General features: G+C 37.9%; 1 protein-coding gene across 1 annotated transcript in view; it reads right to left on the bottom strand.

Annotated features, from left to right (window-relative positions):
• Window positions 1-3,145: 3,145 nt before the first annotated feature.
• The window catches only part of LOC107186692 (photoreceptor-specific nuclear receptor-like), a 33,809-nt gene continuing 19,191 nt past the window's right edge, over window positions 3,146-17,763 (bottom strand). The window contains exons 4-8 of the mRNA XM_015574624.1: window positions 12,083-12,197; window positions 5,959-6,074; window positions 5,106-5,317; window positions 3,953-4,241; window positions 3,146-3,384 (exon numbers count right to left, since the gene is read on the bottom strand). Coding sequence (XP_015430110.1) covers window positions 3,146-3,384; window positions 3,953-4,241; window positions 5,106-5,317; window positions 5,959-6,074; window positions 12,083-12,197 — 971 coding nt within the window. The remainder of the gene's footprint in view (window positions 3,385-3,952; window positions 4,242-5,105; window positions 5,318-5,958; window positions 6,075-12,082; window positions 12,198-17,763) is intronic.

The following is a 17,763-nucleotide window of genomic DNA, read 5'->3' as shown; positions in this document are numbered from 1 at the left end:
TACTTGTGTCGGTGTCACAGGATATCGAAATTCGTTACGTGTACGTACCCGAGGATCCTCGATTCCGAAGATTCCGTGGCGTCACGAAGCAAACGAGTGTTCACCGGGCGACCTCGAATTTAGGAATCGGATCGGGCGTGGAACAGAAATTGAATTTCTGCAACTTGGTTTCGATCTGCGAATTGTTTGCCATGTTATTCGGGGTTGGTAGCTGTGGATTGTTTGGTATGCTATTGTACAGTACCAAATATTTTTTAGTCGTCCTTTTGATGAATGCATAAGATGACGTGATATTCATGAATTGACTGAAACGTAGTTTGAAGCAATTATGATTACACTATGGGTTCTGCACATGTATGGAATGTAAGTTTGTGAGATGGCATGAACCGGAATAATTTAAATGATATTTAGAAACTTTGTATTAAATTGTTAATTGACGGGATTTTTTATTATTGGGCGTATGATTATGATTAATACTATTCTTCTTTTAATTTTAATAGTTTTTGAACCAGTATGAAATAATTCGTGGTTATAAGTCACGCTATAATCTCAACAACTGTAAAGAAAAGTCCACTTGATAAATTTTTTTTATTATCAAGTCTTGTTATCTCTGTTTCTTACCATTATTTGAAAATTACCGGTTTGTTTGTTTAAATAACCAGTCACAGCACCGATTTGAAATGTGCTATAGTATAAACAACAGATTTTATGTATTTATGTGCAAATATAAGTGTACAAAATTAAATGCAATAAAAGATTCAATAATGCCCAATAATACTCAATCTAATAAAATTCAGAAATAAATTTGACTGATTTCTCCCTTGTGAAAATTAATCTATAAAACTGTAAAACACGAAAGATATATATGTACTTATTTGTATCTTTTATACATTTTTGACAGCAAAAATAAAGTTTTTAATGTTCTCTTTACAAATTCCCTAGGTGTTCCGTCTCAGCTACCCTTTTTTTCGAATTCCGACTTATTTTTACCTTTTTTATAATACATACGAATATCTATTAATTCTGTCATATTTTGATGTTGGTTTCATTTAAAAAAGATCATTCCTTTATTTAGGCAAGATTACCCAGTTAAATGTGGTTCCATTATTTTAACCGCGTAAGATTGCAAAAAATACACATCCACGAACCACGCGCGAAAGATGCGTACAATCGAGTATAACACGGGGAGGTCGTTTTCGAAGAGCCCCACGAGTCGAAGGAGCATTCCGATTGGAAAAGTATTAAGGGTGTCTCGCCCCCGTTGCCGGGGCGTTTAACTCTCCGATTGCTTTGACAACTTAAGCAGGCCCTTAAACCTTGCTCGTAGCTCGATGTAATTTATAAGCGACCGAGGGGGTAATTCCGCTGGGGACCGTCAAACTGCCATGTGGCAAAACCCCCGAGGGAAAGTCAGGGATTATACGGTGATAAATAAATATGTACGTTTATGCAACAACCACCGTGACTCGGGGAAGCGATCGTACGCTAACAGGCGTGTACCAAGTCAAATTTCGATTCGGCTGGATTCTCCGTGCACCCTCCGTTAGGTAAACAGAAAATTAAAGCCGTTCGGTGTTACTGATCTCTTGACCTTTGTCGCTGAGTAAACTGAATTCATCTTCGATGCATCAGGAAGTGAAGAATTATTGTGTGTCTTTGTGCACAACGAATTTAATTAATCCCATTTTGAGTAGCTAATAGTTAGTAGTAAAATTATTAACAGTATAATAATACCATTATTAAGTATTTCTAATTTTATCCATTTTGCGAAGTATGGTATAAATCATGAGTAGAGGTTTTCTAAAATTTCGTAAACATGTTCACTGTCCGATTTTGTTAATTTTTATTTAAATATGTGTTTGTCGAGAAGCTTTTTAAAATACATGATTTGAAAGCTTTCAATTACCACGAAAAAATAAGAAACGATATTTTTGTTATATAAAGAACAGTGTGAGAAGTCGACTGTTCAATTTAAAGTTATTGGGAAGTAAATTATTCCAGCAGAGATTCTTGTGCATGTATATTTTTATTACAAGTAGTTACGTAATCGTTACAATATATGCCACGTGACTCGGTACCTAGAATTTTACAGCAAATAGTATCACAACACGAAATATACAAGAAAAGCACAGACGAGTATTTGTCTTTACAATCGCCGTAAAACTCATACCCATTACTCGTACATCGAAAACCCGATATCGGTTAATACGAGAACAAAAGTCGATAGAGTAAACAGAAACTAAGATAAATAAAATAAATCACATTATTCATCCCCCTCGAGCTGCAAAACAACGATTTTTCGTCAGACTCGTACAGATCGTGCTCGAGGGCGTTTGAAAGGCGGAGGAACAAAAACGACTTGGTCAACACGTCGAACCTAATGTTCGATAAACATTTTCTATAATAAATAAATGTGTATATATATCTATGATTCTTACACCGCGACTTGAGTATCTTTCGTTCGCCTTAGATACCGTTGTATTGTTACCTAAATACTGTAGGTGTGTTGATTCGTTACCTTTCTCGAAGTACATCCGTCGTTAGTCGATCCCCGATCCAGCGGCAGAAAAAAAAACGAGATACACCGGACGGGATCGTAAATCGAAAGGGTCATGCTCGGGGCTTCATCCTTAGGCCAAACCTTTATTCAATCGTAGCAACCATCGACTACAATCGATCCTCCTCGATCATATTTGGTCAGCACAATAGTCTTATTCGTCTCCTAATCGTTCGTTAATCTCTTTCTTAATCGAAGAATATATCCGTGATAACACGTTGCACTCGAGTTAATACGGTGTCGATTCTCTTGTCGAAGGAAGTCTTTGCGTCTTCTTCTTTTATACACGCTACGTCAAGACTGGTTTAATCTTGGAAAGTCTCGATTAAGTGTTTGTGACGATCTGATCGATTACGAATAACGTGTTCGAACATCGTTTAAGATTGTACAGTCAGTGTCATCTAAATATAAATGAGTTAAATGCATCACAGAAGTAGTTAAACATCTCGTAGAAAGTATTCTCGATATCACGGATGTCAGCAGAATATCATTCGTTCCTGGAGTGCGAAACGGCACTGTACAAGGTATCTACTTCCGATAATTTTCGAAGAACATTTCTGTTTGATGGTCGTCGATGGATGTTTGCGTTTAATTTTTGTACATGTCGCACAAGACTTTTTCCATTGGAGTGTTGCCGATCGTTCTGTGAAAGTATATCAATTCCACACGCGACGCTGGCACTGTCCTCAGCAATGGCAGCAATAACAATAATCTGCCGAATCTCGCTGGACTTGCTGGCTGTTGAGCTCTTGCGTGTTGGCCTAACATCACCTGTGCTTGATCCTGCAGGTTTTCGATCTGACTGGAATCCTTCAAGCCGCGTGTCTCTATAACACACGTTCAAGCAATTTTCTTTTGGACATTCGGACGAAGCACACTTTCCATTTATTTTTTTAATTACAACAAATTAATAAATTTAACATAAATCCTTCAACTTCTAATGTTAACTCAACACGATTTAACACCTCCGAGACTGAAAACACTGGATTGTCTTTTCTCATAATCAGTTTGAAAGAAGATTACTAAGTTATAACATAAAACTATCCAGTAAATATATATATTGATACTTTATTGAAATAGCAGTATTTTTATTTAATCCTCTGAATTTGCTATACCTGGACAAATTTTCGTATGTATCAAATTGTATGATAATACTTAAAACCTTCTAGGGACCTTAATAAGGCAAATTTTCTATTTGACTCTAATCTTTATAAAATAGTCCAGGAAAACATATTTACATAATCATCCGTAGTCTACTAATGATAAATCTCCAAAGTCGTATATTTTGTTACTTGAAAGTGTATATAATTAATCGTGCCTATAAAAATACTTTTATGTAGATATTATATCGTTAAAGAAACTTATTTTTGATTTTCGATGAACGAAGCGACTAACCTGGTCTGAAGAGAACAATGGCTTTCATGCAGGCGAACTCCGCGGGATCGACCATTATGGCCTTGTATCGCTGCAAAGTGTCGTGCAAATGCCTCACATCCGCTGCCACCTGACTCGGTTTTCCAGTGGTGGTTTGCATGTGAATTCCCGAATGCGGATGCGGATGCGGCGATAAAGTCAACGCAGTCAGTTCCGCCGAGTTGAAAAGGGGCGAGGATTCGAGTGGCAGGCACCACTGTACCGCGTTCAATAGGAAGAGCTCAGACCAAGCTTCTTCTAGAAGTATCACCTGTTTACAGAACAAGGATCATTCAGTTTACAATACTGTCCTTCGAGAATTTCAGAATTATGTTATTCGTCTTTAAAAGATGTTGCTATTGTTTTCACAATTATATTAGGTGCACCAGTAAGTAACGCACTATTTCTTTTTCTTAAACTAGGAATACAGTTTAGATTTAAATTATATTTCTACCCTTTCCGAAACGATGACGAATATTGGACAATAAGGCTATATATCACTGAAACAGCATAAACTTTTACTTTCCTCGACAATAAGTGTAGGTATTCAATTTGACAAAATATAGTGGATTACTTATTGATACATCTAGTAATTATATTGTAAATTTATTCTATTCTAAAATTATAGTAATATTCTAGTCTAGATCTAACCCTTTGATTTTCTGTATTTGCCTAAATCTCTCATTGAAACAGTAGTTTGTCAAAAGTTAACTTCGTTATATACGATCGTTGAATATTTTCTCCTAATGATACAATGTAACATTTGCATATGGTGGTATTAACCATATATGTGGTGAGATTCTTAAAGAATTAAGTGCCTTGATAGTCATGGTCATGACACTTGATACAATAGCTTCAATAAGTGTTCTATTTTACAATTATTAACATAGTTTCTGAATTATCAATAAATTGCAGATTCTATGCATTTATAATAAATGTAGATAACATTATTAAAATAAATCCCTCAATGAAGTTTAGATAGACAAATTAAAATTCTATTTAACTTCCGCTTTTAGAAATCAATCTACACAGATTTTTTGTATGAGCATCTACAGCTTAATTGTCATATCTGTCTTTACGTTTCGATATATTTTCGTTTAAAACTATTTGATGTTTTACGTTATTTTCGACATACCTGATCTCTAAAGGGTAAACTTGCGAAAGACGGTAGATTTTTCGCCCATTTCACGGCCATAAAGAGTAGCCTCGCGCTGGTTTCGTACACAGTTTCAGCGCTGGCGGGCGAGTACAACGATGGGATCACAGGCGGAAGTTGCGTACAACCGCTTCTTTGAGGCGTCAACGGTTCCTCGTTAGTCACGTCTATGCTGTCCTCGGACCCGTTTCCTATTTCAGAAAATTATTAAGAAACTCATTAAAATGAATTCTGACGACGTGAATCCATATTAAAAAGAACTAATCCTTCTTAGGATAATATTCTTATATTTAGGATCTTCAGAATTAACGACTGTTTGTTAAATTTATGGACAGTAAATAATAGCTTAAGTATGTGTTAAGGTTGCTATTATTTCAGCGATAGTTTTAATTGTCTGTGTAGCATAATAAAAATGAGACCTTATAGAGGTAAAATGAATTGTAACTACCCTGAGCATTCTATGCATTTATCCTAAATGTGAGTGTGCAAAAAACAATGCAATACAAATTTTCGTCAAGATTAGTATGAACTTTACTTTGGACCCAAAAGAACATTTAATAAAGGAAACGAGTCTTTGACATAAGTTCAGTACCGTAAATTGATTTCAAAATGTTTGAATTTACGTAGAAAAAAATAATGATCTGCAGTCTAATCATAACTAATAGCATTTGATCCATGTATGTGATTGTTATAGAAATGTAACACTCTACATATCTGAATGATGCAATTGGCTATTTATGTATTTCTCAGCAAGTTAATACTTCCCAAAAGTCAAAATGTTAAAAATGATTTCAGCGAATAAAGAATGAAATAGGAAAGTATTGATAAATACCATCCTCATTATCCTGTCGAGGTGGTGTCGGTGGGTTTGCCGAATTTGTCGTCGGTGCTATTGTGGGCAAAGGCAACGGTGTCGTATATCTCGCCATAGCCAGAGACACAGGTGGCCTGAAACATCATATTTCCCCTATTTTATTCTGAAGTTTAATCAAATGTTAGTCTACCTTACATTTTTGTGCAAATATTTCGACAATGCCTATGGTGGCTATAGAATATTTTCTAATCATCATTTCCATTATACCGTTGAATTATTTTTATTATATATTATTTTCATTAATATATTTCAATATGATAGTTTAATACATAGTGTAATATAATTAGTTTGGATATATCCTGCAGAAACTAAAAATAAGACGGTTTGGCTATTCCATGGTCAGATTTGTACAAAACGCTGTCGAAATCAGCGTCGATCGATTCGCCGACTCGCGGCAACTTTAATTTGTTCGCACGCCAGTTTTGTTTGCATACATACAACGTATGCCGCGTAGAAACTTTGTATTGCCGATTTTGGGTAGGTAGGTGGGTTAAAATAGGTTTTTCGAGAGCAGCGAAACGAAATCAGGCTACAGTTTCCACGTACAATTTTCCACCGAGGACTTTGAAACCGTCAGTCTTCCCGGCACGATTGAAAAAGGCGAGAGTGCAGATGACGGCGTGCAAAAAATTTGCGGTTAACTTACAAACGACGTAACATAGAGGAAGGTTAGTAAATTAAGATTTAAATGAATCAACTTGCACATCGAATCATCGATCTTGTCTTTAGAATTCCGAAAAGAAATGAATAATATTCACTAAGATACGAACAATACCGTCCACGATCCCATCGAAAATTAATTTTATATTCAAATAAATTCATATTCGCCAGGACCCAAAACGTTTGAACCGATCTATCCATCGTACAATGTGTAGTCAGCAGAAATGTCCGGACAATCGTAAAAAGGTCGGCGCGCCGTTGGCTGCCCCATCGAAGATGGCGATCCCAACCAGTAGAAACTTCGCCAATTGCTACATGGAGTTGTGCAAGCAACAACGTCTGCGACCTCTGCCCGTCATCTGCGTGACTTTGCCCCACAATCTAGACTTCACGACCGATCGCGTGAAAATGGACGATTGGGGTCCGATTCTGAACTCTTTGTCCTTGGATCGTAGCCTGAAATCGATCAGCGTTCGCAGTAGGTACCAGTGTCGCAAACCGCTTGAAGAGATCAATTCCGAGGACAAAGCCAGAACAATGGGCAAAGCGCCGGTAGTATTGTCCCGTTATCTTCTCGAATGGATGTCTCATAGCGTCGGCCAGTGCGTCCGTAATTCTCCGACGTTAACCAATTTGGAGCTGGAAGGTATCCCGTTTCCTCCTGATTGCTTGGCGGTGTTGTGCGTCGGTTTGTCCCACACCAAGACGCTTCGCTACATGTCCCTTCAACGCTGTTACATCGGGGACAGTTCATGCGAGGTGGTGTGTCGCACCGTTGCCGATGTTCCAAGTATCAGATCGTTGAATCTCAGTTCATGCGACCTGACGTGCAAATGCGGCCCAGCATTGGCGGCTGCGTTGTCTAGGCAAAAGCTGTCCCTGTACCATGACACTTGGAAGCAATCGCTCAGATACCAGGAACCGAATCTCGAGGCGATGCCAGGATTACGTCGTTTGACGTTGAACGACAATCCCCAATTGGGCGACGCGGCCGCGACTGAGCTGATTGAGGCGATAAGGGACAGTCTGTGGTTAAAGGCGCTGGACATGCAACGTTGCGGGCTGACCGACAGGATCGTCAAAGACCTCTTTGAGCTGCTCGAGTACAACACCACCCTGGTCGTACTCGATGTCAGGCAGAACGCGAACCTGAACGAGGATCTGGTGAAGCATATCATGAAGAGGCTAGAAGAGAACAATGCCGACACGAAGTCCGAGTACAGATGGTTCGCTTCACCCGAACAGAATCGAAGAGTGGTGTCGGCGGGTAACAGGAAGAGGGTCGAAAATGAGAATAAAACGTTACCCAGGCCACGCAGCGCCATGACGATGTACGTTAAGAGGCCGTATCAAGTTCCACCGAGGAACGGAGCCAGTCAAATTGACAACCCGAAGAAGACCAGAGTGAGACCAAACGTTCTACCGTATAAGAATCTAAGCGCTCAACGACGGCAGCTAGATCAACAGCAGGTTGTACAGAGTTCACAAGAGAAGCAGAAAGTGTCTCTTCATTTGGATCTGCAGTCTCATATTCAGTCGGTCATGGGCGAAACGACTGGGATCGCTAAATGCGATCGAATATACAACGACAGTGTTCAACAGGAAACCAACAGGACATCTTCGAAGAATATGGATCTAAGCTCAGTTCAAAGAACGAAAGTCGACGCGGCGACGCAAATGGCGGACGGTCTCTGTCCGGAAGACTCGGCCAGGATTCAAATGGTGCAGGTGCAGCTGGCGGAGGCGAAGTCGGAGCACGATCGTCTGCTGGAGGAAACTAGACAGAGTGGTCTCTTGCTGGCCGAGGAACGTGATCGTCGCGAGGAGGCCGAGACGAAGCTGAACGAGATGAAAAAGAGGTTGGTCCAATTGGAGAACGCATTGAATGAGAAGGAGCAGGAGACCAGCGGGTTCTTGATGCTTAGCCAGCAGTCTATGGAGGAGATTTGTGATTCTTTCGAACGGTTGTTGCAAATGCTGGACAACGTGACGAGAAATTCGGGCAAGAAAGAGACAGCAGTCGCGGCTGTACTCAAGGCTGATATAAAGAGGTGCGTCGCCTCTGTGATCCGACAGACCAAGTCGGAGCATCTGCGTCACGGATTTGTCCTCGATGCGGATGACGATATCTCGATCGGCTATAGGGAACCCATCAAGAAGTTCGCCAAGTCGGAGAGCGATATGAGATCGACTTTGCCACCGGTGTATTTAGAGACGAATATAGGGGACAACCCAGACGTTGGGATGCCTTCGATGAGTCGCAGACTACACCGCCATGAGTTGGGGGACGAGTCGATGTCTCCCAGAAAGAGAGCTAGGGCGTTGTTCGCCCAGATTATTCACGGCGACGCTGTAGTGGAATTTTCGACCCACGAGGACTAGAACCGATGACTATTCAACGGTGTGCAATTTGAATTTTATAGAAACATATTTATTCATATACATGTGCTTCGACGAGACCGTGATGATAAAACACAAGTACTCATGTGGAACGTTGAAAGTAGACTTATACGTAGAATAAATGTAACGATCGACTAGGCGAAATGAAAAAGGAGAAACGTCGAAGAAGGTGTTGACTAGAGGAAAATTCGTAGATCGAAACATCGGTCTCCGTATTTATTTTTTATGCGGAACATTAGGAAGTATCGAGCTAAATAAAGATCGGTATTAAAGCGTGCCGCAAATCGATAATTAATGGTAATGGTCGAGGTTGCGGTGTAAGATATTTATACTACCACCCTTTTTCTTAGCTGCATTATTGTAGATTGAATAAAAGTCATTTATTATTTGTAACAAGCGTTCCCTCATTCGTATTATCGTCGATTCGACTAATGAGCCAAGTTTACTTTGTTTCATAAAAAAAGGTATTATTGGAACTGTCCCCTATTGTGCTCTATCTTGCAGGAGATTCCTTATAATATTTGGTTCAACGAGGAGTCTAACAGAATCGTGAATGGATTTATTAAGCTTACGTAACTTCAGTACTCATTCCACATGTAGACCTAGGTGGATAAGAAAGGACCACAATCTGATGGTATCAACAGATTCTTGATACTTAGACGTCAACAGTGGTCAATTTTGTTCCACTTTATTCTATTTTAATTATGGAATAAAAGAACATATTATATGAAAATTATATTGTAGATGTGAAATATCGATATTGAAATTTTAGATAACTGTAGATCAAGTTTTTTCTTCTAATGGAATAAGATCTTGAAGTTTTAAATGCTACAGTTATATAAAATATTACAAATTTGATGATGAAAGTAAATGCTTAAAAACAATTTTGAAGCAACTTCCAATTACCATCTATGCTTTTTTTAAATGTTAAATACGTTCATTGCAAATTGTTTTCTTCTGCATGTAACATAAAATTGTATTATTAGATCTTACCAATTTATTAGGTTCTTGCGTATGAAATTGTTATGTTATTACCAGCACTTGCTATTGTATTGGAGATTATACGAATTTTATTAGGCGAAGTAAAATTAAATAGACTTTATACACGTTTTTGAAATATAAATGTTACGTTCATGTTATGTTTATTACATAATAATTATACTGAATTTGAAGGTGACTTCGAATACACTTTAAAAGAAGTTTATTTATGAAATTGACTTAAATGTTCGTCGTTTAATTCATGTGGAGGAAATGGTCGAATGTAACTGAGACTAATTGTCTGCCTTCATTAACTTTAGTTTTTTGGTATGTTAGATAGTACCTGGAAACGAGTAGAATACAATGTGTAATTTTGCAATAAAGACAGACACCGTGTTAATAATTTTCATTTATAAAAGCAAGGTCAAATATACCTATCAGTGAGATCAATCATTTCATGTGCAACGACCTAATAATAACTATAAAACAATTGTACGAAGATGAAACTGTTATTAGTGTTCATAAAACGAAGGCATGGGTAAGAATTGACGAATATTTAAAATGTGAAAATTCTGAAGTCTAAAGTACGTTCAGACTATGTCCAGAGAGGAATACATAATTTCCATAGAGCGTCTGTATCGACTCGAAGCGTCGTTCGTCGGGGCACGCTCGCTGTCGCTTTTAACGTTCACCCCTTGGCGCTCTATGGATTTCCCATTAGTTCCAACCTGAGTACCCGATTACCTGAAAAACGGTCAGCTACGGGCTACCAGTCAAAGGTAATTTTTCATGATAGATCACGCTCGGCGTGGCGTGTCGCGCAGCACAGCCTGCTCACGACGGCGAAAAGTATGCTGCTCTGCAGCAGAAGATCAAACGTGCCAACAACGTGTCGTTGGTTCTCTTGCTCTTGTCGTTGCTTCCGATGCGATCGGTGATTATCGATCGCGGCGAGTCCTCGATGTTACTTTTAATCCCCCCTCCCCTCGCCGCCCCGTCGATCGCTTTAAAATTCATCCGTGGTGGCTTTTGCGTCACTTAAATACACGACCGACAACGAAAATACAATTTACAGCACGGTGACCCCAGATATGGAGCAAGGTTCTTAGAGATAGACGCTGTGCTCTCTTTGTGAGCTTTGATTAAGGTTTCGTCGCTAAACGTGGTTATCGGTGCTAATATTAGATCGTGGGTTATATTAGAGCACTAACTGAGAGGAAATGACTGGTTGATTGATTTATTTTAACCCTTTCGCTACCATTTTTTTAAAATTGACGTAGATTACTAATAACACGTTATATAGACTCAGTGCCATCTTGAAAATTTAGTAAACACTATATCTAAGTTTTGATTATTAAAAGGATTGACAAGGATGCATAGAACACATGTCCTACAAAAGGTTCAGCAAAGATCACGGTACCAGTGGGATGGAATATAACTAGGTGTGTCGTCTATAAAATTTCCTACCAGAATTGTTTTATCTACCTAATGCGATACACGTGTCCCATTGGTAATGAAAGGGTTAAACAATAAGTACTACTAGCTCTGGCAAAAAGTACGTGGTCAAAAAGAACTAAACATCTTTAGTGAAAATTAATATCTGAGAATACGACGCATTCGTAAAGAATGTTTTCACTGACCTTGATGAAAATAAGAAAATTTTCTTTATTAAAGTATAATATTAATATAAAAATAAATATCTTCCTTTTTTATTCGCTATATGAAATGAGTACTTAGAGTAGTGAGTGGAGGAAAAATTGTCTCTGAAGAACTAGTTATGTACCTAGGAATTTATACTACATATTGCACTAATAGAACTGACATACCTCACACGTATACTTTTCTAATTTAATAATGATACAAAGTTGTATATTCGTGTAATAAATCGTGGACATTTATTTGATTCATTATTGTCTTCAATATCTTTCTATTCGCACAATATTTAGATTTATTTACCACCACGGTTTCGTATTGATAATTGACGCTGGTAAATTTTGGCAGCTCTAAAAATGCAAAAAAAGAAACAGGAATGAAAGAAACTCACCCAAAAACACCGACGGCCACCGCTGCCTCCCGAAGCGCGCGCTCCTGGTCCATCTCAACGAGAGCCTCCGGTCTGATGGTGGCAGTGTTTCTGGGTTGCCGTTCATTCTGCACGGCTGCAACAGAAGCGCACACCTTCGATGTAACGTCGATAACAGGCGTTAATTGCAGCCACGAATTAATTACAGGCTGGTAAATTAACGCGGACCATTCCCGTGCGCCGCCTCGCGCACGTGCCATTGTTATTCGCGGTAATGTCTTTCGGAATTCGGTGAATGACACGAAACGATTAATGCTTTATTAAATGCACGAGAGAATACATGAAATCGATTCAACTTTTATTAACATTTTCATCAGTACTTTTTTGAAAGTTTTATCTTCCGATATACTGAATTTAGAAATTTAAAACCTCGTAGAAGAAACTTAAATTACTGTTTCACTATTATGGAAAATGGAGGGAGTAAAAAAATTGTATAGGCAAGTATTCAATGAGTATTTCTTGAAATGTTTATCTTCTGATACTGAATTTTGTATTTCAAAAACATTCGTTGAGGAAACTTGAATTCCTGTTTTTATATTATAAAAAATTGAAGGTATACAGAAATTGTTTAGGGAAAGTATTTAATAAATATTTCTCAAGAATTTTATGCAAAATAGGTGTTAAGAAATAATTTAATAGACACAGGGCAGGTACACTGGCGCTCATAAGTATTAGGGCACCTGGTCTGTATGAAGAAAGTGTGATGTTTCCTAAATATTGTACATTATAGGCCGCTTTCATTAATTTATAGTAACCCAACCCTTTCGTCCCTAACGCCGACCATAGCCGCTATCTGTGATCTATGGATACTAATGCCGGCTATATCCGTCATTCGTAAATTATTAAATACAACATTTTAAACAATGACAAAGTATAGGTTTAGATAAATATTATGTGAATTCTATTTTATTTTTCTATATACAAAATTATATCTTCAATGCAATGATTTAAACAGCGAAGTAACTGAAGAGCGTATCGTGATTTTTGTCAGCGTACATGGCCGTAGTGCATAATGGAAACTCTGCTGTAAACAATATTTATTTCAGACTTACTGCAATTTCGTAATGCCTTGTAACATTAAATGCATATTTGATAAATGCCCGAATACTTATGAGGGGGAATGTATGTAACATCCTATGAAATTATAATTTATTAATTTTCTCTTAAATTAATTTTCATATAAAATTGTCCGTTATCAGCTTGCACTGTGAATGCAATGACATTCTGCGTATTGAAAATGTATCATCTTAAATAAAGAATCATTCTACTAACTCACTACTCAAAAGTGTTCTTTCTTAATGATACACCTTAACTTTATGTAATTGCGACTCTTAAGAGATTCACCCGATAGACAGTAATAACGATATAATATTGAGTAACGTTCCTAAAATATTATGCAGGCAGCCGACTCCGTTCGAGCGGCGAAAATTTCGGATGATTTCAGGGGTTGGGAACAAAACGACCAGTCAGATGAGGCAATCGACCGAGCGAACGCTGGCTGCCGACAACCGTCCCACGGAATATTCGACGATAATACGTTCGCTGCGTAGATAATCGAAACCCCGGGGAGTTTCTTGGTTATTGAAATATTAGTAGAACGACTTGGCCCGAGGAGTCTTGCTCGATTAATCGAAGAACAAACGATTGGCCGCCACCCTCTCGTCAAACTCACGTAACGCGCTGTTATATCACGCCGAGGGCCTGCGTCTGACAAGCGTAAATTTAACAGACGTGCAGGAATCAGCCACGTTTATTGTTTGTACATGTATATTCCTGTTCGATAAACTCCTATTCGGTGGGACAGCTAAATCGGAACGGTATCCTCTTCTGGAGTGACCTTACGTACCCCATGGGTCTCGTGAGGTTTATATTAGTTTCTTTACTCCGGGAGCACGTGTTTCGTTTCGGGCGTGCTCTTTGTTGCTATCGGTCAGAATTGGATAACATTTTCTTCGAATAATACATAATGAAAAGCAGTAGTATTTATAGAGCGTCATCCCGACCTTTAAACTGTTAGTGAGATTAAATAACTGTTTGCCAAGTGTCTACGCATTCAAGAAGTATTATTTTACTCTAAAAATTGTGATTTCCACGTTTAATTGATTAAGAATGACGAACTACTTTTTTACCTTTTTACCTTTTAACACTTTCGGCAGATAAAAGTATTCATACACAGCTGTTTAACTTTTAATTGACAATTAAGTTGTAAATGATACAAGATCGTAGTGTTTGTTTGTTACATTCACCGTGTGCATGAAGTGGACGAATAAATTATCCACTATGTTTTTCTATTATGGGACAATGTATTTTCAATTAGAAATATCTGTCCTAAACTTCATTGAGTGAAAAGTGTGTAAAATCTTTAAATATTATTATGAATATAAATTAAGCACCATAGACTTCGATAGGAACTTATACTAAATTTATTAATACACTTAATATATATATCGTCAATTAAAGGAAGAATGTAATATTCAATTTTGATGCACGAATGTGACAGCAGGCAAGACCACTGTGAAATGTTTGTACAGCCGTGTGAAGTGAAAAGGTGTTTCCTGAAACTTATGACTAACTAAGAAGTCAATATTACAACCTGCAATAAGTTATTCCACAGATATTCGGTGGCCCTGTATGTTTTCGGGGCAAACAGTTGGAAATAAAAAATATGCTATCTGTGTTTTCCCCTCCTTGTAGAAATTTTTGTTGTGATACTAAACAAAAGGTTCCTTATATATTTGTTTACGTTGGTATCTAACTTGTTACTCATAATTAATTTCAAAATAATTAAGTTATTTTTTACCAGGCCCGTTACAGCCATGAAATTTTGTCCGACCTCCTATTGTATTAAATCATAAAGAAGAAGAAATTCGCTACAATGAATGTGTTTAAATACTAGCAAGATATACAATAAAAATATTGAAATCTCATTATCAGCCTTCATAAATAATTTAACTTGGCTTAAATAGTGGCATAAATGCTACAAAATTTGTTGAAACCATTGTAGGTAGTATTTGTGGTTAGGCTATGTAAATGTTAAGACAGTTCAAGGCTGGTAATGTTTCATTAGAAAATAAATCAAACGGAACGTCAGAAAATGTCATCAAGAATAATGTTTTAAGAGATATTCTCGAAAATAATCCACGACAAACAATAAGAGAAACAGCGGTTAAGTAGTTTTCAGGAAACTACATATGGTTAAAGTTTCATTCATGAAAACGACATTTCATACGCACCAATCCAATACATTGTGCTGCAAAATAATCACATTATTGAGATCCAAAATGCTACAATAATTCATTTCACAGTAATTTAATTCGTACACCATCGAGTGGATCACCTAAAACGACAGAACTCACGAATAAGATTCAAAGTGAAAGACTAAAGGCCCGTTCACACTTGAAATAATTTGTGCAAACTGATTTGTGCATTACACCTTCAGTCTACCTCGCACAGTTATTTTATATACACATAAAGAATCAACTATAACTATAACTAATTCTTACAAATTAAATAATAAGAAAATTATTGTTAATTATTTGCCCGGCCGGTTAGCTTCTATTGAAATGAAACGATTTGCTCGCGCAAATGTGAATGCACATGGCCAAATTATTTGAACGTGTAAACATGCCCAAAGACTAATCGAAGTAAAGTCACAAAGTATCGTTGACTGTCAGTGTCATAGATTCAACTCTCGCGAAGACGGTCTCGTCCGCGAAAAACGGTCGCCCTGACGTCAGCCGCATGTTAATGGCGGCTACGATTAGGGCACTCATTGGTGTGTAACAGCGAGCAGAATTTTTTTCCGGGCTTCCCTTTTACCGTGCGGCCACGGGTGCGCGGTAATTTCGTAATAATAAAAAGCGTGCCGCGGCTCGCTTTACCAGCGTCGTGCTGCCTGCTGAGCGGCTTAATAGGATCCTCCTACTTCGTCAAGCCTTTGGCATCGGCGTCTCCCTTTTTCACGCGGTTTCTTCCCTTCCTTTGCTCCCTTCAACCCCGTTCTCGCACTTTTTCTCACCGTTTACCCCGCCGCCGCGACGTCGCCGTCGGGGAAAGATAAACGCCCTGCCGCGCGTATACACTTTTCTGCCGGGAAAAACTTTTCTTCCCCGTTGTTACCGGCACTCTCGTGCTTTCCCTTTTGTCTTTTTAACTCTTCAGTCCGCTTGGTAGTTTGTTCGCTTGATTTTATGGTCACCTCGCAATTATCTGTTAAACTGTACGAGTTTCTTTTTTCTTCGAAAATCAGACGCGTATAAGAGCAAGCTACTTTTTATTTTCTTTGAGAATAAGAGGAAAGAAGAGGAATAAAATGTAATAATAGGTCGAATGGAATTAACATAACACTAATTTCATTTATTGTACTAGTATTCTGAGTTGTCAATAATAGTATTTGTTCCATTATCAGAATGTCTTGAAGGCATTTAATCGTTCGTGAATGATTGCTTGCAACTTGAATAATACTGAATTTGAAATATTTGAAATTACTCGATTATCAAACTAGCGTATCAAATGGGATACAATTGCTGGGAACATTGTATGACGACAGTTGAATGACTGTAGGTTAAAATACAGGTATTTTTGAATTATTCATTGATTAGAAATAAACTATGCATTAAATTAAACACTCTGAGAGGAAAACACGCGACAGATATATTCTGTTTAACCCTTTTCTTATTAACAATAAGCGTGACTATATTCATACGACGTCGAGCACTAGTTGCGTACTAAATGTGACTATAATAATCAACCGTCAAAATTTCATTTGGTTAAGAATTTACTAAAATTTAATTAATTACGGTAACTAGGTACATGCACTAATTAAGCAGATGTTATACTGTTTGCGGCAGAGCATAATCTCGCAATTCAACTGTCCCGTACAGTGGTTGCATACTGGCGGCCAACTGGACCGTAGCGAAAGGGTTAGCTCTTTGCCTACCAACAGTTGCTCGAATAAATGAAATCAGTATGCAATTGCTCGGCGACGTTATCTAGTCATTGGGATACAGCTCGACGACAGTTGGTCGAGTATCGAGGTATTACAGTATTTCTAGCGATTGTATCCGATTCTATGTATACGTTACTTAACGGTAGAACTACCGACACAGTCAAAATGACTGGCTGGTATACCTACTCTTGCAATGACGATTAAAATGTTGTAACAATTTAACTTTTATTGCAATATAAAAGTGAAGGAATTAGTTAACTTTTAAATTTTTATATTTTCAAAAGTTTGTCATACTTATCCATCCGATAGAAATAGGTATACGTTTCTCGTTAATAGTTCTAGTGTTAATAACGCAGCCCCCGCAGTATTCCTTCGAAATTATATTCATAACTTTCATCCAAGATACTCGAAACAATTATTGATATCCAAAGAATTAATTCGCTCATAAATCAAGGAGATTAAAATAAAACAAGCATCGATCTGGTATCCAAGTAATCGAAAATCTGCTCTAAAAGGGTAACAGTCCATCCTCTTAATGTCCCTAAAAAACAATCGTTAATTCTTTTCGCTGGATGAATAAAGACTTCTAGCTGCCTGTCCGAACCCTTCCCATTATTTTCATGTCTCCGCCGTCCAGTTTCACACCGGGAGAGATAAACGCCCTTTTACAGATCGTTTCACACTCATTTGCGTG

This window comes from Dufourea novaeangliae, unplaced genomic scaffold (genome assembly GCF_001272555.1).
Source record: "Dufourea novaeangliae isolate 0120121106 unplaced genomic scaffold, ASM127255v1 scaffold84, whole genome shotgun sequence".
NCBI classification, from domain to species: Eukaryota; Metazoa; Arthropoda; class Insecta; order Hymenoptera; family Halictidae; genus Dufourea; species Dufourea novaeangliae.
The sequence above is the reverse complement of the archived record's forward strand: the minus strand, read 5'-3'. Positions and strand labels throughout refer to the sequence as shown.